Here is a 22,280-nt window from a genome sequence, read left to right as displayed (position 1 = left end):
GTGTGCAGAGAGAGCCCACCATGCAGTGGCATGTTGTTGAGGGAGCTGTTATCAGACTGGTTGTTCCTAAGTGAGCTAGTTTCAGAAGGACTCAACAGGCTCTGCATCAGGCTGGCCTGTGCCTTCACCTCAAACAGCTCTGAGGTGTCTGAGGGATGGACATTGCCATTGAAGTCACTTCCTTCCCCAAATTCAAAATCATCTTCTACACTCATGTCCACTGCCTCAGTGGAGTATCTATCTGGGCTGGACTGGGCCGACGCTGGGTGCTGGAAGGAATCCAGACCACACAAGGCAGGGGACCCAGCCGACTGGACGGGTAACAGCGACTCCTGAAGGACTAAAGAACCATACGGGAAAGAAAAGGCCTCGGAGCCTCCAGCAAAGAAGGAGATGTCTGCCGGGTCATCGTCGATGAACTCTTCAGACACCTGCAGTTGTGCGTTTGTCAATGTGAAAACAGGGGGCCCTCTGAGGCACTGCCGGCCACCCTGGGACTCCCTGCTGGGCAAGAAGGAGCCTGCAAAAAACTCATCCTCGCTACTGTCATTTCTGTCAAGAGCTTTCAGTCCCCTACTGGCCCTCCCTTTGTTTAGGTCTAAAGCATTGAGACTCTGTCCTCTGGGACAGGCAGAACCATGGCTGTTCACAACACCACAAAACCCGGCACCTGGACCAGGCTGGAGCACAGGGGGTCCAGGGAGATGGGCAGACTGCGTGCTGGGGCCTTCAGATGATGATGTTCTGCTGTTCCTCTCTGCTGCTGTGCTCTTGACGGAGGGAGCCTGGGGATCCACAAGGGAGCTGCTGCTGTCCTTCACACTGGGCATACCAGAAGGGGACAAAGAGGAAGCAGGGAGTGCATAAAAGGAGGCATTTGCTGAAGACAGGGAGGCAGAAGCTCTCAAGCCATCGGTGAATGAGATGCTCTAGGGATCAAAATTAAGAGAAGAAAAGACAAAAAAGGCACAAATAAAATTAAAAAACGCTATTACAAATTGTAAAGTCAATTGGGTCAACTTCCAACATCTATACATCCTTAACCGTTTTCTTAAAAAGGGAAACTGAGCAGATTTGCCCATTCAACAAGAGAGGATTTGCATCTTGTTTAGAGACGGTCTCACTGTAGTCGTGGCTAGTCTCAGACTTGTGGCAATCTGTCTCCCAGGTACTGGGATTACAGATGTGTGCGGTGCCTGGCTTAGAAATGTACACTACTGCAGACTGACCGAAGGCCATATGCTTACAAACATGCTTTAATTCTTTCCCCACTGCTGCGGCATGAAATGTCACAGTGAAGAAGAGAAGCTATCACAGCAAACTAGGTGACAGGCGGACAAGGTTCTGTGGCAGCCCTAGTTCTCCTACATTTATAGGCAGATACAATTGGATGTTCATATCTCTATTCAGCTAAAAGTGCCCTCCACTGTGTTGCTGACATCAGATGACAAGGACACAGTGACAGTCCTGGGGTTCTTGAGTGTTAGAGATTCAGTATCACCAAGAAGGAGATACACATGTCAGTCCACTGGTGAGTGAGAAGGGAGCTGAGAATCACTGATTAGGATGCCACTTGCCAGCATCAAGTGTAAAAGCCCTGGGACATTCTGAAAATGCTACGGTGGCTCTAAGTATGAGTTAGGAGAGGTTTACAGCAGGCAAGGGAAGGGAAGGAAGCACACCGTGGTCTTCTCTACTCCAGGTGCCCTAGCCATGACCCACGCATGATGTGACATGCAAGGATGCCTCACTTCTCTACTTGTTAAGCATCACTCTTATATGTGCATTACTAAGATACAGTAATGCCTTGAAAAAACCCTTAGCCGGGCAGTGGTGGCACACACCTTTAATCCCAGCACTCAGGAGGCAGAGACAGGTAAATCTCTATGAGTTTGAGGCCAGCCTGGTCTACAGAGAGAGTTCTAGGACAGTCAGAGCTACACAAAGAAACCCTGTCACAGAACTGCATCTCCAGAACACTATGTCCATAAGCAATATAACTAGGTATCCACACATGGTAGCATGAGAAGCAAGCAAGTGCTGTCCCAGGAGGCCCATAACCAGCCTTGTAGAAAAACATAGCTGGTCATAGTTTAAAAGGAATCTACTTCCAATGGCTACCATAGTGCCTGCTTTTAGTTTTGTTTTATTTTGTTTGAGGCAGTGTCTTCTATGTAGCCTAGGCTGGCTTTGAACTCATAAGCCTCCTGCTTCAGTGCTGAAATGATACGTGTCAGTCACCATGCCTGCCATATTGCCTTTTCTTAATCACTCAATCACATTTCTTTATTTTCTGTGGTTTTTAAAATAATCTAACTAAAGCTTAAATGTAATTTTTAGGATATTTATCAACTAAAATTTAATTAAAAGATGGGGACTCTAAACATTAAGATATAGGGTTCAAAAAAAGCTCTCGGAAACTGTGCTCAGAATAAATGATAGACTATCAATAAAAATGGGCAACTACTGCTCAGAATGAACTATAAGCATGAAATCACAGTAGCACAAGGAAATAATTACATAATGGTACCGAAAGCAGGATTGGTCATACAATCATGCTTGAGTGTGGGAGCTGATATGAAAATGGTAAAAGACTTGTTCTGAGGGAGGGAGACCGGGAACACAGATTAGTCACTTATGTGACTAATTAAGTCACTTATGGCTCAGCACAGAGCCATGGAGCAGCTGATATCTCATTGAGGACATCCCTGCCAAGTGTTCTTTCAGGAGGAATCTGCACATCTCTGTGTATCTCTGCTTTAATACAGTCGTAATCAGACCAGACACACACAGATGTAAGGCTGTTAAGTGTCAACGGAGGGCTGTCTCTGTGCTCCGCCTTCTTACAGCAGTCCACCACCTGGAGAGTCTGCCGTGTATTCAGGAAATCACCTGCACAGCTGGCACTGGTTTAGGTTTCCTAGCAGACTGCACAGGGCAGAGCTCACGGCTGTCTCATCACCTGGGATTCACTCTGAAGTCAGAACTGTGCATTAAGTCATGTGAGTTCTTACAACACTGAAGATGACTGTCTAGAAGACCATACCCTCGCAGTTAATACTGCTATGGTTTCAACCAAAGACTGACCTGTTTAGGTAGATCGGCAGTCAGAGCATGAAGGGACGTCCGAGTCTTACTGTGTCGTCTGCAAAACAGAGAATATGCTGTGAGGCTCACACCCCCATCTCCTTATCTGCCATTATCCTTCTCACCATGTGTTTATAAGTCGCATGTCTGTATTGTATCCATGAAGTAAGCTCACATAAGAACATGACCAAGACAGGGTGCCAAGCTAGAAATTGGCAGAATAAAAGGAATCAGTAAGTGAAATTAAAAAAGAAATTCAAAGGGGACAAAATTATATATGCATACTAATGAAAATCTTCCACAGGAGTTTTGAGGCTGCTGACCACACTCTCAAGGTTAGTGTTAGCCAAAATGACAGGATCTGGGATCACTTAGGGAGATAAGCCTCTGAGGTCAGTTAGCTTTGGAGTATGCCTTGAGAATTATGCTGATTATGTGAATTTCCCACTGTGAACGGCATTCCTCCCTGGGAGAGGATCCTATTCTTTAGAAGGAGTGAACTGAGCAAAGCCACCCCGCCCCGCATCCTGCCTCCTGGCTGTGGCAGCACTGTCACCAAGTGCTTCGGGCCTGCTGCTTCCATCTCCCCGCATCCTGCCTCCTGGCTGTGGCAGCACTGTCACCAAGTGCTTCGGGCCTGCTGCTTCCATCTCCCCACTATGACTGACTGCCACCTGGAACTGAAAACCAGAACAAGCCCCTCCTCCCTCCCTAAGTTACTCCTGTCCAGTGTTAATCACAGTGACAGGAAAAGGAACTAAGACACCACGGGGAAATGTCATATACAAAATGAGCTACGCAGTTTATAAACTGTAAATTCATACTAAGTATGAATGCAATTATTTCCATGAAAACATTACAAACCTTATTAAATTCTTTAAAAAGAATAAAAAGCAAAAACAAAAACAAAAAACCCTCAGCATTTAAGTACATGTTTATACCTTTAAAATGCCAGTTATCCAAGTAAATATTTAAAATAACCTGAACATGGTGGCACATGCCTTTAATCCTAGCACTCAGGAAAACAGAATCAGTAGGATTTCTGTGAGTTCCAGGCCAGCCCAGGCTACATGAGTTCCAGGACAGCCAAGGCTACACAGTGAGACCCTATTTCTTAAAGGAGAGAAAGGGCTAGAGAGAAGGCTCAGTGGTTAAGAGCACTGGCTACTCTTCCAGAGGACATGGGTTCAAGTCCAAGCATCCACGTGGCAGCTTGCAACCGTCTACAGTTCTAGTCCCAGGGGATCTGGCGCCCTCTTCTGGCCTCTGAAAGCGTGGAGGCATGTGATGCACAGACATGAAAGCAGGCAAAACACCACACACATAAAAGATTTTAAAATAGCAAATTTAAAGACATAGACTTTATATGATAAACACCACAGTTTACCTTTCATATGGAATTCTCTTCATCCCACCGTCTTTGACATAATCTACTAGTTGTTTCTGAGTTCTTCCACTACAAATAAAGGCTCAGTTAAAAACAAAACAGTAATTCACAGTATTACCTTTACAGTTAAGAGTAGAAGTAAGACTGTCCATCCTCTCCCAGACACATGTATAAATAACTCAAAATTACACTCTATAATAAGCATAGACAATTTTCTAGGCAGTTTTTAAGCCTATTCTCTCATACTTTTTTTTTTCTTTCTTTCCTTTTTTTTTTTTTTTGCAACAGGGTTTCTCTGTGTAGCTTTGGAGCCTGTCTGTAGCCCAGACTGGCCTTGAACTCACAGAGATCCACCTGCCTCTGCCTCCAGAGTGCTGGGATTAAAGGCATGTGCCACCACCACATTGCTCCTATTTTCTCATACTTTTAATATTTGATTTTTTCTCTATGTATTGTCCTTCACAAAACTACTCCTAGAAGCAATTATCTGCCCAGCCTATGACACCTCCCTCCTACCTCCCGCTCCCCAGCAGTCAGCTGTACCTATAGCTGAGGTCAGCCCTACCTGTATCTGAAGGAGGAGCCCCGGCTGAAGAAGACAGCTTTTGCCTTTGGTTTAGGCTGGTCAGAAAGCCTAAAAAAGGTATGGTACTCCACACATATCTTCCAGAAGTTCTTACATTCATCTCTGCTACCCAACAAGAATTCTAATGTGTCCTGGTAGGGTCCCTAAAAATAACATACAAAGGTTCAAGAAGCAAATACAACAATAAAGTTCTGGAGAACAGAAAGCAAGTTCTGGAAACAGATCCTATCACAGGTAGTTTCAAAATTAAAAATTAGAGCCAGGCATGGTGGCACGTGCCTTAGAGAACTACAAGTCACAGCTTTAGGGCTCACATACATCAACCACTGCTGTCTGACTCTGATTCCTTTGGATGCCTAGAAATGAAATTCTGAGCTCTCAGACCACATGCATTTTTAATCTTATGATATATATTATCAAATCACATTATACAACTGTTTATACTTCAATCCTTCTACTTAGTCTTAGAAACTAGGTGGCTGGGTGGAGGAGGTGCAAACCTTTAGTCCCAGCACTTGGGAGGCAGAGTCAGGCAGATCTCTGTGAGTTTAAGGACAGCCTGGTCTCAAAACAAGTCCCAGAACAGTCAGAGCTGTTTACACAGAGAAACTCTATCTTGAACCCCCCTCAAAAAAAAAAAAGAAAGAAAGAAAAAGAAAAAAAATCTATGCGTTTAGGAATTTAAATGCAACTTTCTCAAAAACAAACAAACAAAAAACCCTAGGTGTTTAGGTATTTAAATGTAACTTTAAAACATGCCATTCCAATAGCTACTTTTGTAAACTGAGCAGTGTGGCAAGCTTTCTTTTGGGTTACCAACTAGCTCCCAAATCATGGCACAGAGATTTATTATTAGTTACGACTGCACAGCCTTATCTTATAATTTCCTCACTAGCTCTTTTAACTTAAAATTAGCCTGTTTCTCTCATCTACGTTTTGCCTTGGGGCTTTTTACCTTCTTTCATTCTGTACGTCCTACTCTGTGTCTGGCTGGTGGCTCCTGACTACCCTTGGGCATCTCTCTTTCTCCCTCTCTCCTTTCCTCTTATTCTCCCTGTCTGCCTGCCCTGCCTATCCTTCTACTGCCTAGCTATTGGCTGATCAGCTTTTTATTAGACTAATCAGGTGCCTCTGGCAGGTAAGGTGAAACAACAACACATCTTTACGTAATTATACAAACACAGCATAAACAAAAGCAACACACCTTTACATAATTAAACAAATGCAGCAGGAACAAGTGTAACACACTTTTACAGTTGAAGCAATATTCCACAACACACACAGCAGTATTTCTATTCTACCTTTCCAGAATAACTCTAAACACATTTTACTCAGAGAAAAAGGAAACCTCTGGTTTGCATCTTTTTATCCATAGAGAGCAGAGTACTATTTAAATAATAAACAGCAGAACACCTTTCTTTTGATTGGGTCTGTGCTATGGGGATATAACCACAGCACTTAGGAGTCTGTGGCAGGTAGTCTGGGGTACACTGTCTCATAAAACTCAAAACCAAACCAAATAACAACAAAAACAACCAAACAGCCAAGCAAACACACAGACACGTGCAGACACATGCAGACACACAGACACATGCATGCACACAGACACATGCTCTAAGTCTCTACTGAAACCAGTGCTGCCCCATACTACACATGAACGTGGACAAAAACCCCATGTGTTTCTCAGAGGTTTAGACAGGGACTCTCTTATGACTGGTCCAAAGGCCCAGATGCTGCTGGGACAGGAAGCACTCTGAACCCCACCCAGGTTGCATCTCAAGCTTCAGCCATGCAATCTACTGTTTTCTAACTTCCTTTGGGTAAAGAAGATACATTTGAAAACTTAACTACTTGAAGTATTGAATTTTCCCAATGATCACATAACACAGATAGTTCCTTTTTCTATTTCTAATCATTCGATGAAATTGTGGTTATTAGCTTGCCAGCTGTTGTTGATTGAAATCTCGGGGGGGGGAGTGGGTGTTTTTGTTTTTCTAGACTAGACCTTGCTATATAAACCAGGCTGGTCTCAAACTTTATAATTCTCCTTTCCCAGCTCATGAATGTTGGGATTAAAAGGAGTTCCTTTGCTTTTGTTTTCTTTTGTTTTTTTCAAGACAAGGTTTCTCTGTAGCTTTGGTGCCTGTCCTGGAACTCTTGTAGACGAGGCTGGCCTCGAACTCACAGAGATCCGCCTGCCTCTGCCTCCAGAGTGCTGGGATTAAAGGCATGCGCCACCACCGCCTGGCTTAAAAGGAGTTCTTATTATTTATTAATAATCAAGGATTCTTCAACCAAACCAAGTCAGGGGTCAAGTTTTGGGGACTATTTATTTAAAGTGTCTGTGTATGTACCTGCTTGTATGCCTGTGGACCATGTGTGGACATGCCTGTGGAGGTCAGAAAAGGGGTTGGACATCCTAAAACTGGAACTACAGACAGTAGTGAGGCACGATGTGGTTGCTGGGAACTGTGCCTGGTCCTCTGCAAGTGCAGTGAGTGCTCTTAACTGCTGAGCCATCTCTCTGGCCCCCAAGATCATTAAAAGCACCTGGGAAGACAGGGGAGGCCCCTTAGCTCCATCTAGCAGAAGTTCTTGCTGTACATTGCTGATAGGCTCAAATTACTCTCAACATGTCTTCCTAGGCCAAAATGAACTGGAAACCTTCAAGGTAGGAACTGATAAGTTCCCCAGAGGGGCAATGTGGGCATGCTAGGCACTCCCCATTTTGACTCTAATCCCAAATCCCGGCTTTAAATTATTAAATACCTGATCCTGAAATGATTTATAAACTAGGGTTTTTGGAGACAGGGTCTTTAGCCCAGGCTGGGCTCCAATTCCATAAGTAGCCAGGGATGACCTTGAACTTCTTTCTGATCTTCCTGCCTCTTTCTCCAGAGTGCTGATATTACACATGTGTTCCCCCAATTTTATTACAAATGTCTAAAAAAAGCTTTTAATAATCTGTAGGACTAAATTGCCTAACAATATTAAAAGTTCTAAGATAATACTCACATGGACCTCTGGGTGGAGTTTGATGAGAAACCTTTTCCTCTTGAAGCTTAGCTTCCGGACCTTGGACCAGTTGAAAGTGTTGATTTTGGTGGTTCCCTGAAACGTCAGAGACAGACACACATATAATGTAAGCACACACACCTTTCCACAGAGAGCAGACTCCACTTAAGTCACATCCTTGATAAGCAGCAGAGCGGACCGAGTGCACACCCCCATTTCTCCTGGAGCAGCTCTGAGTCAACCCGCCAACATCAAACCTATTGTCTGCTTTGTACTGGTGATTTCAGTTTCTTAGATACAGCTTCATTACAAATTTTAAAAAAACAATAGTAACACCACACATTTTGAAGTACTCCTAACAAAAGAAAGTGTCTGCAAGAGGCAGTGGTATTGACCAGGCTGGTAGGGAGAGGGGCGTCAGGTTTCTTTCTAGGGAAAGGCAGGAAGATGATCCTAGACTGCACTGTAGTTAAAGAAAACTTCTAGTTTCCACATTTGCTGATGGACAGATGCAAAAACAAATACAGGCATGTGACCAGAGCACACATATGTAGCTTTCAGAGGGTTTAGAAATGACTCTCTAAAAAGCAATGGGCAGATCTGCTGCCCAGATTTTGGTTTCTTTAATTTTTTTTTTTTTTTAACTAGGGTCATCAGGTTTGGTAGCAGGGGCCTTTTTTAGCTGAGTCATTTCGCAAACCTAATCCTATTTCTAAATTTGTAACTGTTGTTTTACCTTTGTTTTTCTCTACCATTCTGATTTGTTTCTAGGGATTGATGTTTACTCTGTGACAGTAACAGATGGACAAGGCTCAGAGCCTGAAGCAGCAGTGAGTTCACAGCAAAACCTCCCTCTCACTCTTGACTGAAAGCCTGTCACTGCAACCACCCTCTGGAGGACAGTAAAGTCACCAGTTTAATTTGTACGGAACAGTGTGTGTGTGTGTGTGTGTGTGTGTGTGTGTGTGTGTGTGCGCGTGTGTGTGTGTGTGTGCGTGTGTGTGCGCGTGTGCATACATGCCATGGAACATGTGTTGAGGTCAGAGGACAAGTTGTAGAAGTCAGTTCTTTTCTTCTTCTAGGGGGGTTCTTGGTGTAAGAGGTCCTTCTGTTTATGTGTTGCTTTCATTGGTTGATGAATGAAGAAACTGCCTTGGTCTTTTGATAGGGGAGAACTTAGTAGGCAGGGAAAACAAAACTGAATGTTGGGAGGAAGAAGGGCAGAGTCAGAGAAGTCATGGATCCTCCGCCTGAGATGATTGCCAGTTAGAATCTCCAGTAAGCCACTGCCACATGGCGATACACAGATTAATGGAGATGGGTTAAACTAATATGTAAGAGTTAGCCATTAATAAGTTAGAGCTAATGGCCAAGCAGTGTTTTAATTAATTCAGTTTCTGTGTGGTTATTTCGGTTGTAAGCTAGCTGGGCATCGGGGACAAACAAGTGGGTCCTCTCCTGCAACAATTGGTACTCCAACATGGTCAACCAAATCCACGTAAAACCTGAGAGGGCTTGAAAAAGAAATTCTAGACTATATATTGTCTAGAGAGAGAGAGAGTGTGTGTGTGTGTTTAACACGGCTTGCAATTTGCTGGTGGCATGCTGCAGCTATTTTGAGGTTTTCCTGACTTCAGCAGTAACAGAAAAAAAGCCGCACCATTTTAAAATGAAGCTTCCTAGGCTGTGCTGCCAGCTATGAAGCATTTTGATGCCATTTGTGAATCCAGGTATTTGTGTGCCCACTTGGAAAGTCACTGAGACCACGCCCATGGCTCAGCACTCCCCACCTGGGCAGGCAGCTGGATCAGGTCTACTAGAGTGTACAAGCAGGAGAGCATGGTGGATTCCCGCCACCATGTACAGAGATATTTCCAGGCTGCACAGCGCTCGGCATGGCAGATTTGGCTGTTACTCAGATAAAAAGGGTTTATGTGCTGCACGCTCATTCTTGGGGTTGGACTGCTGAGCGCAGCTCCTGCCTGGCAGCCCCAGAGCTGACACTGGTGGTGCTTCCACCATTTTAAAATTGGAGCAAGGCGGAGCCAACATCCAGAGCAGCTGCAACCAAGCTGCTTAGCATTTTTTAGCAAGCTGCTTAGTAATTTTAAAAAATTACAGATAATGCAATAAGGACAGATTCAGACATAAAAGAACTCTAAATGGGTCACAGTGTTGGATAAATGTACGGAGGGTTGGGAGAGAGAAGAAAAAGAGTATAGAGTCATAAAATAAAGTTAATGCTTAAAAAAGGGTAAAGTCTTTAAAGAGACAGTACAGATAGTCATAGATTAAAAGAAGTAAGAAAATAAGCCAGTAAAAATGGAAAATTCACAGAGAGTCTGGATTATGTGTATTATTGTGCTTTCTTTGAACTTTTTGACTGTGAAGGAGCTAAGTACAGAGAAACATTTCATTGTATGGGCTGCTAAGATAAACCAGCATATATGTTCTAAAGATATCATTACTTCCAAATTTGAGTCTAAGGATAAACTGCTTTGGAAAAGAGGTTCTTCTTTTGTTTTCACAGAAGATGAGAACCTATGGATTGCCTCAAGGCGAATATGGTTTCATGGACCAAGGTGTCCTGAAAGGTTGCCATAAACATCCTAAAAAAATTACTTCGCCCAATTTCTGACTGAAATGAACCTAGCACACATGATACATCGTGAAAGAACCGATTAACAGTGCCCCCAGTCAGCAGGATGGACAGAACTGCACCCATAGTCCAAATAGTGTTTATAAATGTTTATTTACATTTAAAGGGGGATATGATATAGGTATGAATAATTTGCACTGGTGTGGATCTCGGTTTATTGATACAAACTTAAGGTCAGTTTTGTTATATGTATATTTCTTCTCTTGATTAAGGTATTGTAATTATATAGTTCATTTAAAAATGTAATGTGTAAGAAATATAGGTTAATAGATAATCTATAATAGTCAAGTTTGTAGTCATGTTAGTTAGATTTTCTAGATGTATAGAGAAATATTTAGATAGGTATTCTTCAAATCTTTCAGAGACCTTCAGAATATGGCATTTAAAATGTTTTAATAACTTAGGACTTTTCATGACAATGAGACACATCTGCTCCTGGCAGCACCAAGCTACTTCAAGAGGAAGATGGGCATTGAAGAAACTCCTTATGGAGTTGGTTAGCTATTTGGGCACGAAACTGCTCTTGCCCAGACTGTTTCATGATATGCTGTAAAAACCAGACATGTAGAACCCACAGAGAAATGACTGTTGAACTTGCCTAAAGGTGAGATGGTCCTTTGGGGTTCCTGCTTCATGAAAAAGTCTGCAAGACATTCTGCAGGACACAGAAGAAACTGACTGAACTGTCTTTGAAATTTCCTGTTTCATAGAAAAGTCTGCTGGATACTATGGGCCTGTAGGCTGAAGATGGATGCCCCAATGATGCAGAAGAACTTTGGGTGACTGTCCAGGCAGCAAGATGTCTCTGTCGATTCTAGAGTTTTGGAAGTTGCTTACAATGTACTTCCTGTTTACTTAGGTAATATATCCTTCTGGAGTCTTTGATGGAGTTGGAGAATAGATAGTTATTATTACAGTTTTCCTCAGTTATGAAAAGATAAAATATGTATATTATAACTATATCAAGTAGTTTTTACTTGATACCTGTTTTGTTACATGTAATTTTACTATGTTAAAGTTAAAACCTTCCTTTTTGTTTAAACAGAAAAGGGGAAATGGCATAGGAGGTCCTTCTGTTTATGTGTTGCTTTCATTGGCTGATGAACAAAGAAACTGCCTTGGCCTTTTGATAGTGCAGAACAGGTTCTGAGGATCAAACTCATGTCATCAGGTTTGGTAGCAAGCAGACTTACCCAATGAGACAGTATGATGCCATTTTTCTTCTTCTTCTTTTTTTTTTTTAAGGCTTGCTTTGTTGCCCAGGCTGGCCTTGAACTTGTGATCCCAACTCAGCTCCCTGACAGTTGGGATTACAGTATATTAAGGTATCAGTGGTAAATGCACTGTGATTATGTAAAAGAGCACCTTATCCATAAGAAGGTCTGAAGGGTCAGGATGTATACACTTATTCTCAGAAGACACTGTGTGGTAGAAGCTGGAACTGAGTGCTCCAAAGTGTTGAGAAAGAATAGACCCAGGTTAGGGACAAATGAAGTTCTCTGTGCTGCCCTAATACTCAGCTTTCCAGAGGAGCTTGCACACCAGTGCTCTGCTGCAGATACCACCATCAGCACTTTTGGTAAGACAGTGAGGCTTTTCAAAGAAGCCTCCAATTTCCTGTCAATCTGGCCAGTGTTCTAACTGCAGGTTTCTCGTGAGTCTACATTTTCTGGGAGATGCCTTGATTCTAACTTCCGACACAAACCACGGAGGGACGACTCCTCTAGGGCTGTAGCTCAGGGAATGTACACTGTGTCTGCCAGTGGGGCTGCGACGGCTCGTCATACAGACAAATCAGGCCTTCCTCCTGTTTTCAGGTCACTGTGTCTAACTCTGAGCTTCCTGTCATCAAAACCTCTCGTAGCCAGCAGAGTTCTTAACCCCAGAATGTCCACAACTCCCCTAACCCCAGAAAAGATCCTGATTCCCAGTTTAAGATCCTAAGGGTCACTCTGGTTCAACATCAGAATGAATAACAGAGCAGATATTTTGGGCAGTGGTCAGCCCTGGTGGTAGTGGGGATGGTGAGTTCCAGGGCAGTGAGCAGGGTTTTATGTGAGAGAAGGACAAGAAAGCAGCTTCTTCATTGTAAGAGGCAGTGATGTTGGCCAGGCTGGCAGGCAGGGTCAGATGATATGCTAAGTTTCTCTTCCACACATAGCACTCATTCATCACAACAAAAATCCACCAACAAATACACAACAACAAGCCACGTGCAGCAGGACTCAGGCCTGCTCTGCCCCTCCCTGTCCTTCCACCTACCTGGAACACGAGGACACCCATGTGAGAAACTGCCAGGTTAATCTTGGTCCCTTCTCTATCAGAAGCCATGTGAAACCTGATGCCGTACATTTCCAATTTTCTTGCAATTTCTAGCACCTGAAAATCTGATTCGGCAGGCGTTTGGCCCCTATAACAAAGAACATTTTAACATATCAAAGACTTGTCTTCTAAAGGAGTCAAAGCATATAAGAAAGTGGGTCAGAAAAACAATGAGAAAAGTCCAGGTAACAAATCAGTGTGGAAGGTTTTGTTTTCAGAGGGAATATGGCTCACTTCTATGCATTTACCCACTACAAACTAACATACCATATATAGAAGTCAAGGAAATAGGTTCCTTCTATGTTAGTCTTCTATCTTCTTATTCTCATCTACTTGGAAAGATAGACTGTTGCATTTGAATTCACTAAGTGATCAGATTTACAACTTACTTGAAGTTAAGTGCAAACAACATATCTAGCCACCAAAAAGTGAGCTGAAGGAAATGTCCTAAATGATACTGTCACAAAACAACTGAATTTACCGAGTGGTGGTGGCACATGCCTTTAATCCCAGAACTTGGAAGGCAAGGCAGGTACATCTCTGTGAGTCTAAGGCCAGTGTGGTCTACAGAGAGAGCTCCAGGACATCTGGGGCTACACAGAGAAACTTGTACCTTGGGAAAACAGCAACAACAAAAGTAACTGGATCTACACACATAAAGGTCTCCTAACATGCTCTACAGTTCACAGACCAGGTCACAACACTAGGACACAGAAGTGAATCTGGCCAGCATCCTAGTAAGCAGACTTCAGGAAAGTGAGGCTCACATGAACTCACAGCTGTGTAACTACACTACCCACCTCCCAAACCAACTTACGTGTGCCTCTGATGGAAGTCTAGTATCTTTTCCAGGGATTGCTCCTGATTGGGTAAGTACTCATTGGCTTTGAGGTGTTCTCGATCCAAGGCTTCATCATAATCTCCTATCTCCGCTGAGATGAGACAATGAAAGTCAGCCACTTAGATTTGGAAATAAATGATGAGCACTGAGCATGCAAATGCTTTATATTTTATCTTTCTAAATATTATGCTGTTCATAAGTAAACACAGAAAAGATATAGGGATTTCCCCCTCCAACTCCTGAAGACCAAAAATTCTGATTAGAGTTTATAGTGAATCCTGAGTATAAAGACCATTTTTATTTTACTTTAAAAAAGATTTTTAAAAGTTTATGTGTATGAGTGTTTTGCCTGCATATGGATATAGCATGTATTCCATGTGCATGCAGAGCTTGAGGAAGCCAGAAGAATGTACTTCTGGAACCGGAGTCATAGATGGTTATGAGCCACCGTGTGGGTGCCGAGAACAGAACCCGAGACCTCTGCATGAGCAGCAAGTGCTCTGAACCTTTGCGTCATCTCTCTAGCCCTTGCTTACTATTTTTTTTGGTTTTGTACTTTTTTTTTTTGTTTTTTGAGACAGGGTTTCTCTGTGTAGCTCTGGCTGTCCTAGAACTTACTCTGTAGACCAGGCTACCCTCAAACTCAGAGATCTGCCTGCCTTTGCTGTTCAAGTGCTGGAATTAAAGGCATGTGCCACCACTGCCAGGCTTCTATTTTTAAAAATCAGCTTATATATATATTGTCTCATGAATACTATAACTACAATAATCATTTTCCTTTAGAAAAAATGCATGCTAAATAATTTTTTCCTTCAGGGCTTTTCAAATTTTCAAAAATCTCCTAAATTTATGAATTTTAAAAGTATTTATTTTTATTGTACATATTTTGCCTGTACATAGTAAGTGCACCATGACATGGCCTCACCTTTAGTCTAGAAACAATGTGGGTCTTCTCTTTCTATTCCTACGGCTTCCTAAATCCTGAAATACACGCAGCCATGTCTCTGAATCTCTTGCTACACTTCTCACAGTTTATTTCTGAAGTAAGTTTAGTTTTTATATCCTTCTCCATCACCTTTTGTTTCATGGAAGACATTAAAGGAAAGTGTTCTCCTCCCTTAAGTGTTAATGTTTAAAGAGAGCGAGGACTGAAACTCACCCTCGGGAGGCCCCTTTCTGGGTGCACTGAGAAGCTGATTTATGTCAGATTCTGAATATGTATTGCTGTTGAATTACATAAAGGTAGATGGGGCATGAAGACAGAGGTCGGTCTGGGGGTGCACAAATTAAGGCTGGTCCAAGTTGTTTAAAAATATAAATAATAACAACAACAAAACATCCAGGAGCTGGCTCTGTGATTTAGTGGCCGAATGTCTGCCTAGCATGTGGAGAGCTCAGTGTTCTTTTTCAGCGTGGGAAGGGGAAAAAGGAAGCACGAAGACATAAATGGGAGACAACTCTAAAGAACGGATGTAACTACAATTCTAGCTTTGAGTCTAGATGCAGCGCTTGCCTCAAGGAGTGGTACATTATAGAAGTTAGCTTTCATCTTATCAAGAGTATATCTAAATAGAAATGAACATTAAAAAATAAACAGACTTGTCAGTTACACATGAGCACCAGCCAACCAAGGGCAGCTCTGTTGGTGCCCGCCCACGCATCTTCCCACGGTGGGGATACTAACACTGCAGAAGGTGGGAAACGAGAAGGGCTGCAGTGGTGGCAGCGCAGGGCAAGCGTTCTTCCAGGAGGTCTCTCTTGAGCTGCAAGGCAAACAGGTACCTAGAAAGGAATTCAAAGCAAGAGATCAACTCCAAAAGTTCTCTGAACACGATATAGTCACGCCTCTCTAAGAGAGCACACAGCTCTGGGGAGCAGCACTCATCACTGAACAAACTGTAGAGCCCTTCAAGAACAGGCCAAGTCACAAAAGCCCTTTCAGATAGCAAGCAGACAGCAAAGGTCAGACAACAAGAGCTCAGCAGGCTGCCGTGCACGTCAGAGCACACACCGAGGACTCGGCATACAGAGGAACCTCTGTCCAACAGCAGGACAGAGAAACTAGTCTTTCAGGCTACCACTGACCCACACAATCACACTCTCTAAGATAATACCTTCAACAAGGAAGTTCATAAATTCATAGAACAAAACTTCACTCAACAGATTTGGAAGGAAGAACAGAAGTACACAGTGAAGACAGCTTCAAATGTGCCGTGGTTCTTTTAAGCAGATTGGTAATACTCAGTCTCGGTGAGGATCTAAGAAACAAGTGCTTTAAGATACCACTGGTGAAAATGTAGACAGAGAAGACAACTAGGAAGCATTTGTGAGGCAAATTGTGTGGTAGCACACACTTTTAATGCCACCACTCTGGAGGCAGAGGCAGGCGGTCTCTGTGAGTTCAAGGCCAGTCTAGTCTACATAGTGAATTCCAGGAAAGCCAGAGCAACATAATAGTCAGACCCTGTTCCTAAATAAATAAATAAATTAGGTAGGTAGGTAGGCAGACAGAAAAAAAGAAAAGAAAATATTTATATCTTAATTTAATCCTTTAATAAGCGATGAGTAAGAGGGTTTTTGTTTTCTTTTTTTGACTTTTCAAGACAGGTTTTCCCTGTGGCTTTTTAAGCCTGTCCTAGAACTAGCTCTTGTAGACCAGGCTGGCCTTAAACTCACAGAGATCCACCTGCCTCAGCCTCCTGAGTGCTGGGATTAAAGGCGTGTGCCACCACTACCTCCCGGCCTAGAGTTCTAAGTATTGTTCTAGGAGTTGAAAAACTTGGTGAATAACCCAAACTCACAGAAATTTACACTTTGGTACAAACTATTAAAATTTTACTAGATTTGGGAATGGAGAGCTGACTCAGCAATTAAGAGCACTGGCTGCTCTTCTGGAAGACCAGGGTTCACCTCTCAGCATCCACATGGTGACCCCACAACTGTTCGATAACTCCAGTTTAGAGAATTTGATGGCTAGGTGGTCATCAGGCACACATGTGGTACACAGAAACTCATGCAGGCAAAACACACACATGTGAAAAAAATGCTACCTTTCTCTTTTTTGAAAAATGAAATGGAATGCTTCATGAACCTACATCTGATTCTTGTGCACATGCCATGCTAATCCCTGTGTCCTTCCAATTTTAGCATACGTGCAGCTGACAGGCGCACCTGCACTCTCCTAGAACTTAAGATGTGTGTGCTCTTTAGCCAGGCGGTTCCAGGCTAACAGTTTCTCCACAGCAGCACTCCCAGCGTTCACAAAGGCATGCCAACAATGATGCTTATTTGTGACATTTTAACAGAAACTGGGAATCATCCCCAAATGCACTAAGATGCTAATGACTAAATAAATTAGGGACGGTCCACATGCAGTGTGAAAGGCCATGGATGGCTAAAAATGGGGGCAGTTCCAACTGAGAGTTCACACATGCCACTTGGCCGTGCTCTGCAGCCTAACTTTCTTACGGCTCTGCTGTGTTCATGGAAAGGCTGCAACCTTCACAAAGACTTCTGCCAGTGTTAGCATTTACCTGCGGAGTGCGTGAGTGGGCAAAAACAAAAGAACACTGATTTTTTATTTTATGTAACTTTATTTGAAATTTTCTTTTTGCCATAGTTATACATTTTAATAAATTAAAGGGGAAAAAGACCTTCTGAATGAAAATAAGAGGAGAACAACTGGCTTCCTCGAGCTGGGATGTTGGTAGAGTGCTCACCAAGTGCCTGAAGCCCTGGGATCCATCCCTAGCAACACTTAGACAAGCTGTCGAGGCCAAAGCCTAGAGCCCTGACACTCAGGAAATGGAGACAGAGGGTCATCCTTAGTCACACAGTGAGTTAAAAGTCAGCTTTAGTCATAAGAACCTTTTTCAACAACAAAACAAAAACAAACAAAACCAGAATGCCCCAAACCAACCTGAACCTAATACTCAGACACAGAATCCTGAATCAGAGAGTATTTTGTTTAATTTGTGAGAATATGATTTAAAAATGATTCCCCTTCAAAAAGGAGTGCTTCTTAGACTTCAAAAAATTGCCAAGGGCTGGAGAGGTGGCTCAGCAGTTAAGAGCACTGACTGCTCTTCCAGACATCCTGAGTTCAATTCCCAGCAACCACATGGTGGCTTACAACCATCTGTAATGAGATCTGATGCCTCTTCTGGCATGCAGGCAGAACAATGTATTCATAATAAATAAACTTTTCCTGGGCGGTGGTGGCGCATACCTTTAAACCCAGCACTCGGGTGGCAGAGGCAGGCTTTTGTTGACAAATATTTATCTAACCAGAATTTTGACAAATTGTATTCATAAGCATAAATCTAAGCCACCCAGAGAATACTGGTTGAATTGTTGTAGCACTCCATTAAAGTTTTATTTTCAAATTTTAGGCATAAGTCCTTGTTCTAAGCTCTAGTTCATGTTTGTGTTTGTGTAAGAACCTAAGATGCTTCTTTGAACTATGTTTACTGTTATTTATTTGTCTCCGAGCTCATGTATTTTTAGCTTACAATATTTATTTGGGAATAATAATGTTCCACACACATGCATGTGAAAGTGAGAGCAGACTTTGGGAGGTTGCTTCCCTCTCCACCATGGGCTCTGGGGACTAAGCACAAGTCAGCAGGCTTGGCAGCAAGCACCTTTACCCACACTGAGATGTCCAACCTGTTCTCACTCATTCCTTTTGTTCTAATTGTGTGTGTGTATGTTTTAATGTACCGAAGATAACCTTAAAGGTACCAAAATGTGTTTATGTTGCATAAGAGTTGAAAACTAAACACTTTACTTTGTATTTATATGACCAAGAACAAGACCAAATTTGAATTCTCCACTATTCTCCTCATCTCTTCTCTCTGTCGCACTTTGTGGTTACTGGTCAATCTGTGTTCTGTTGTTGTAAATATTTGTGCCTGCCTAAAGTCTGACTATCCCTTATGCCTGTCTGTCCCCTAACAAAGAACTTGGGTCTGAATTTATTGAACCACACCAAAAATAGCATGAGAAAGGGACAAGGATTCCTTCACAGAAATCTTTAACAGAGTTCTGTAAGGGGAGTCATTTTACCACCCCAACTCATTCAGACAAATAATAGCTATATGTTTTTCCAACATTTATGGTGAATACTTACAAGGTTGTTTCTGACCTGACCTGTTGGCTGCTTTCATCAGATAGTTACCATGGCACATGCATGCGCGCGCGCGCACACACACACACACACACACACACACACACACACACACACACACTATCTGGGCTAGGGCATGGAAGAGGACACAATTTAAGACTGAAGCCATGAATTAGCCTCGGCTGCAAAGACTGACTGTATGGGAAATCCAAGACAAGGTTGGTTGTTATGAAGCTCTCTTAAAGGCAGGTAAAACACAGCAGGAACCGAACAGGTTAAGTTGGCTTCTTGTCAGTTTCACACAGCTAGAGTCATTTGGGAAGAGGGAACCTCAACTGAGAAAATGCCCCTCAAGTATGGTCTATGAGCAAGTCTGTGGTGCATTTTCTTGACTAGTGATTAATGTAGGCGTGACCATCCCAAAGGGTGAGGGGTACAAAACAGGTTGAGCAAGCCATGAAAAGGAAGCCAGTAACCAGCATTCCTCCTTCAGTTCCTGTCTTGAGTTCCTACCCTAATTTCCCTCAGTGGTGGAGTGTGACCTGAGAGTTTTAAAATGAAATAAACTTTTTCCTCTCCAAGTAAAAGGTTTTGCTTTTGTCATGATGCCTTTCCACAGCAATGAAAACCCTACCTAAACAAAGATAAAGCTTATGTGATCTCAAGGTGTATCATTAACTTGGCTGTGAGGTCCAGCAAAAATTCAGTCTCTCTGGATGCAAGAAATATTTCCATCAAATTATAGCACTAAAATAGCGTATCATAATCTTTTTCACAATAAATAAATAAAATGTCGTAAAAATACAGTTTAGCCACACTCAGTGACAACTCAGTAGAAGCGCAACCTCATTCACTCTAATCACTCAGGCAGAGGAACAACAAAAGTCCTGGCTAGTGTGAGTATTTTACCTTGTGTACTCTTCCTGTAACTGACCAGGGTCTGGCGGGAAAAATTTTACCGCTAGACGCAGCACTGCATTCTTTGGCCCTGTAAAAATAAAATAAAATAAAATTTCACTGATAAGGTTAATCTCCATATTTATTTTCTTTCTATAATAAAATATTAAAGAAATTTCCCATGCACACATTTATGGGTACTTTCTCAATACACATGTATTGAGAAGTCTTAATATTTTGCTTTAAACAGAGATTACTCTGAAAACATTCTAAAGTAGGTGGGAAATTACAGATTAAAACTTTAAAATTAATGCCAGGCATGGTGGTGCTCATCTTTAATCCTAGCATTTAGATGTCAGAAGCAGGTGGATCTTTGTGAGTTCAAGGCCAGCCTGGTCTACAAATCGAATTCTAGGCCATCTGGGGTTAACAGTGACACCTTTCCTCAAAAAGAAAAAGAAAAAAAGCTAGAGAGGACACAGTGAGTTGGTAAAGTATGTGTCTACGATACACAAGGCACTGGGTTTCATCCCCAAGACCACATAAAAACCAAGTGTGGTGTATATGCCTGTAATCCCAGCACTAGAGACAGAAGGACCAAGAGTTCAAGGTCATCCATCCTTGGATACATAGCAAATTTGAGGCCAGCCTGGACTACGTGAGATTGTCTCTTAAAAAAAAAATTGAATTATAGCCAGGTATTGTGGCTCATGGCTGTAACCCTAGCTCTGGGGAGACTGAGGCAGTAGGACTGCTAGGCATCTGAAGCAATCCTAGGCTACACACTAAGTCTAAGGTAGCCTGGGCTACAGAGTAAGACCCTGACACTAAAAACAAAAGCAGCATCAACAATAAAATTGAAAAAAAAATATGGGCCAGGAGTGATACAAGATCCCCAGCACTTAGAAAGCTGAAGCAGGGGGATCATGGGTTCAGGACTAGTCTGAGCTATAAAGATGGACCTTGTCTTGAAAATGACCAAACACATAGAATAAAATAAATTCCTGTTTATATTTTAGGATAAAATTATATTAATATGCTTATACCATTATACTGTGGTAATAAAAACACATTTTTCCATCCTTACATACATTAGAGAGAAAAACGTCACTGGCACTTACTACCCGAACTAGAACAGTCTGACTCGGCAGATCTGATGTCTGTGCCACTGAAATTTAACAGCAGGGCTGTATAGTTGTTAGGGAAAGAGGAGGAAGTTGGCTAAAACACTATGGTAACATCAACAGCCTTTTCTTCTCTGCACAGTGACTTCTATGTATCCTTTTCTCAATGTAGTCACTTAAAACAAGTATAGTCAATGCTGTGCATGACAGCACATGCTTTAATCCCTTCTTTTGAGAGGCTGATGCAGGAGGATCATGACTGCAAGGGCAGTTTGGAAAGAAGCTGCTTCCTCTCCCCATATCTAAAATCCAAACCAAGAAAACATGAAAAATCCCCAAGCTAAAAAGTTTGCTTTGTTAAGTGGTGGAGCTGCCTGGTGCCCTTGGAAAATGGTGGCAGATCTCTTTAGAAAAGGAGTTGCAGGTGGTTATAAGCCCCCATGTGGGCAGTTGGTCCTGTGAGGGCAAGTGCTCTTAACTACTGAAGCATTTTTCTTAAAAGAGGCCTGAGCATGTGATCAAACCAGACTCTCTGAATGTGGCTGACAATGAGTGCTGACTGAGAAGCCAATGATAATGGCACTGGGTTTTGATTCTACTGCATGTACTGGCTTTTTGGGAGCCTAGTTTGTTTGGATGCACACCTTTCTAGACCTGGATGAAGGGGTGAGGGCCTTGGACTTCCCACAGGGCAAGGCACCATGACTTCTCTTAGGACTGGAAAGAGAGGGGGAGGGGGAGTAGGGGGAGTGGGAGGGAAATGGGAGGAGGTGGAAATTTTTAATAAATAAATAAATTTTAAAAAAAGAGGTCTGTCAATGTCTTCTCATGACTTAGAAACTTCTTTTTCCTCCTAATATATTGAGCCACAATTAAGATACCAAGCAATAAATCCTATGACTTTCAAATTTAAGGCAGTTATCTATGATGTTTTGAGTTAAGACTAGTGTCCTTATGCCTATTTATTGTAGTTTAAAACCAACCAGCAAAGTGACCTCAAGTTATTCCACTGTGACTATTACCACCTATACAGGGCCATGACAATGGCTATGAACACACCTAGAATTCGCTGTTCCAGAACAAGTCACCTTAAATGAAGAAGGTTTTTAAGAGTTAAACAAGGTACTTACTTCGCACTTGCCTAATGATGGGCTTCATGGGCTCAAGCCAAATCTAAACAGGGTTTTTAATACAAGAGAATAAAACTATTAAAAATGTCCTCGTTTAGTAAGTA

General features: G+C 42.4%; 1 protein-coding gene and 1 non-coding gene across 2 annotated transcripts in view; both read right to left on the bottom strand.

Moving 5' to 3' along the window:
- The window catches only part of Farp2 (FERM, ARH/RhoGEF and pleckstrin domain protein 2), a 105,683-nt gene that overhangs the window by 38,245 nt on the left and 45,158 nt on the right, over positions 1 to 22,280 (bottom strand). The window contains exons 4-13 of the mRNA XM_048441958.3: positions 22,177 to 22,219; positions 19,935 to 20,013; positions 15,582 to 15,679; positions 13,874 to 13,988; positions 12,997 to 13,144; positions 8,076 to 8,171; positions 5,040 to 5,203; positions 4,475 to 4,543; positions 3,088 to 3,145; positions 671 to 929 (exon numbers count right to left, since the gene is read on the bottom strand). Of these exons, the coding sequence (XP_048297915.1) occupies positions 671 to 929; positions 3,088 to 3,145; positions 4,475 to 4,543; positions 5,040 to 5,203; positions 8,076 to 8,171; positions 12,997 to 13,144; positions 13,874 to 13,988; positions 15,582 to 15,679; positions 19,935 to 20,013; positions 22,177 to 22,219 (1,129 nt within the window). The remainder of the gene's footprint in view (positions 1 to 670; positions 930 to 3,087; positions 3,146 to 4,474; positions 4,544 to 5,039; positions 5,204 to 8,075; positions 8,172 to 12,996; positions 13,145 to 13,873; positions 13,989 to 15,581; positions 15,680 to 19,934; positions 20,014 to 22,176; positions 22,220 to 22,280) is intronic.
- LOC125405426 (U6 spliceosomal RNA) lies at positions 16,965 to 17,068 on the bottom strand. The gene has a single exon (XR_007233565.3). It is a non-coding gene; the product is annotated as a U6 spliceosomal RNA (small nuclear RNA).

This window comes from Myodes glareolus, chromosome 1 (genome assembly GCF_982192425.1).
Source record: "Myodes glareolus chromosome 1, mMyoGla1.1, whole genome shotgun sequence".
NCBI classification, from domain to species: Eukaryota; Metazoa; Chordata; class Mammalia; order Rodentia; family Cricetidae; genus Myodes; species Myodes glareolus.
Note: the sequence above shows the minus strand (reverse complement) of the source record. Positions and strands in the feature narration are given on the sequence as shown.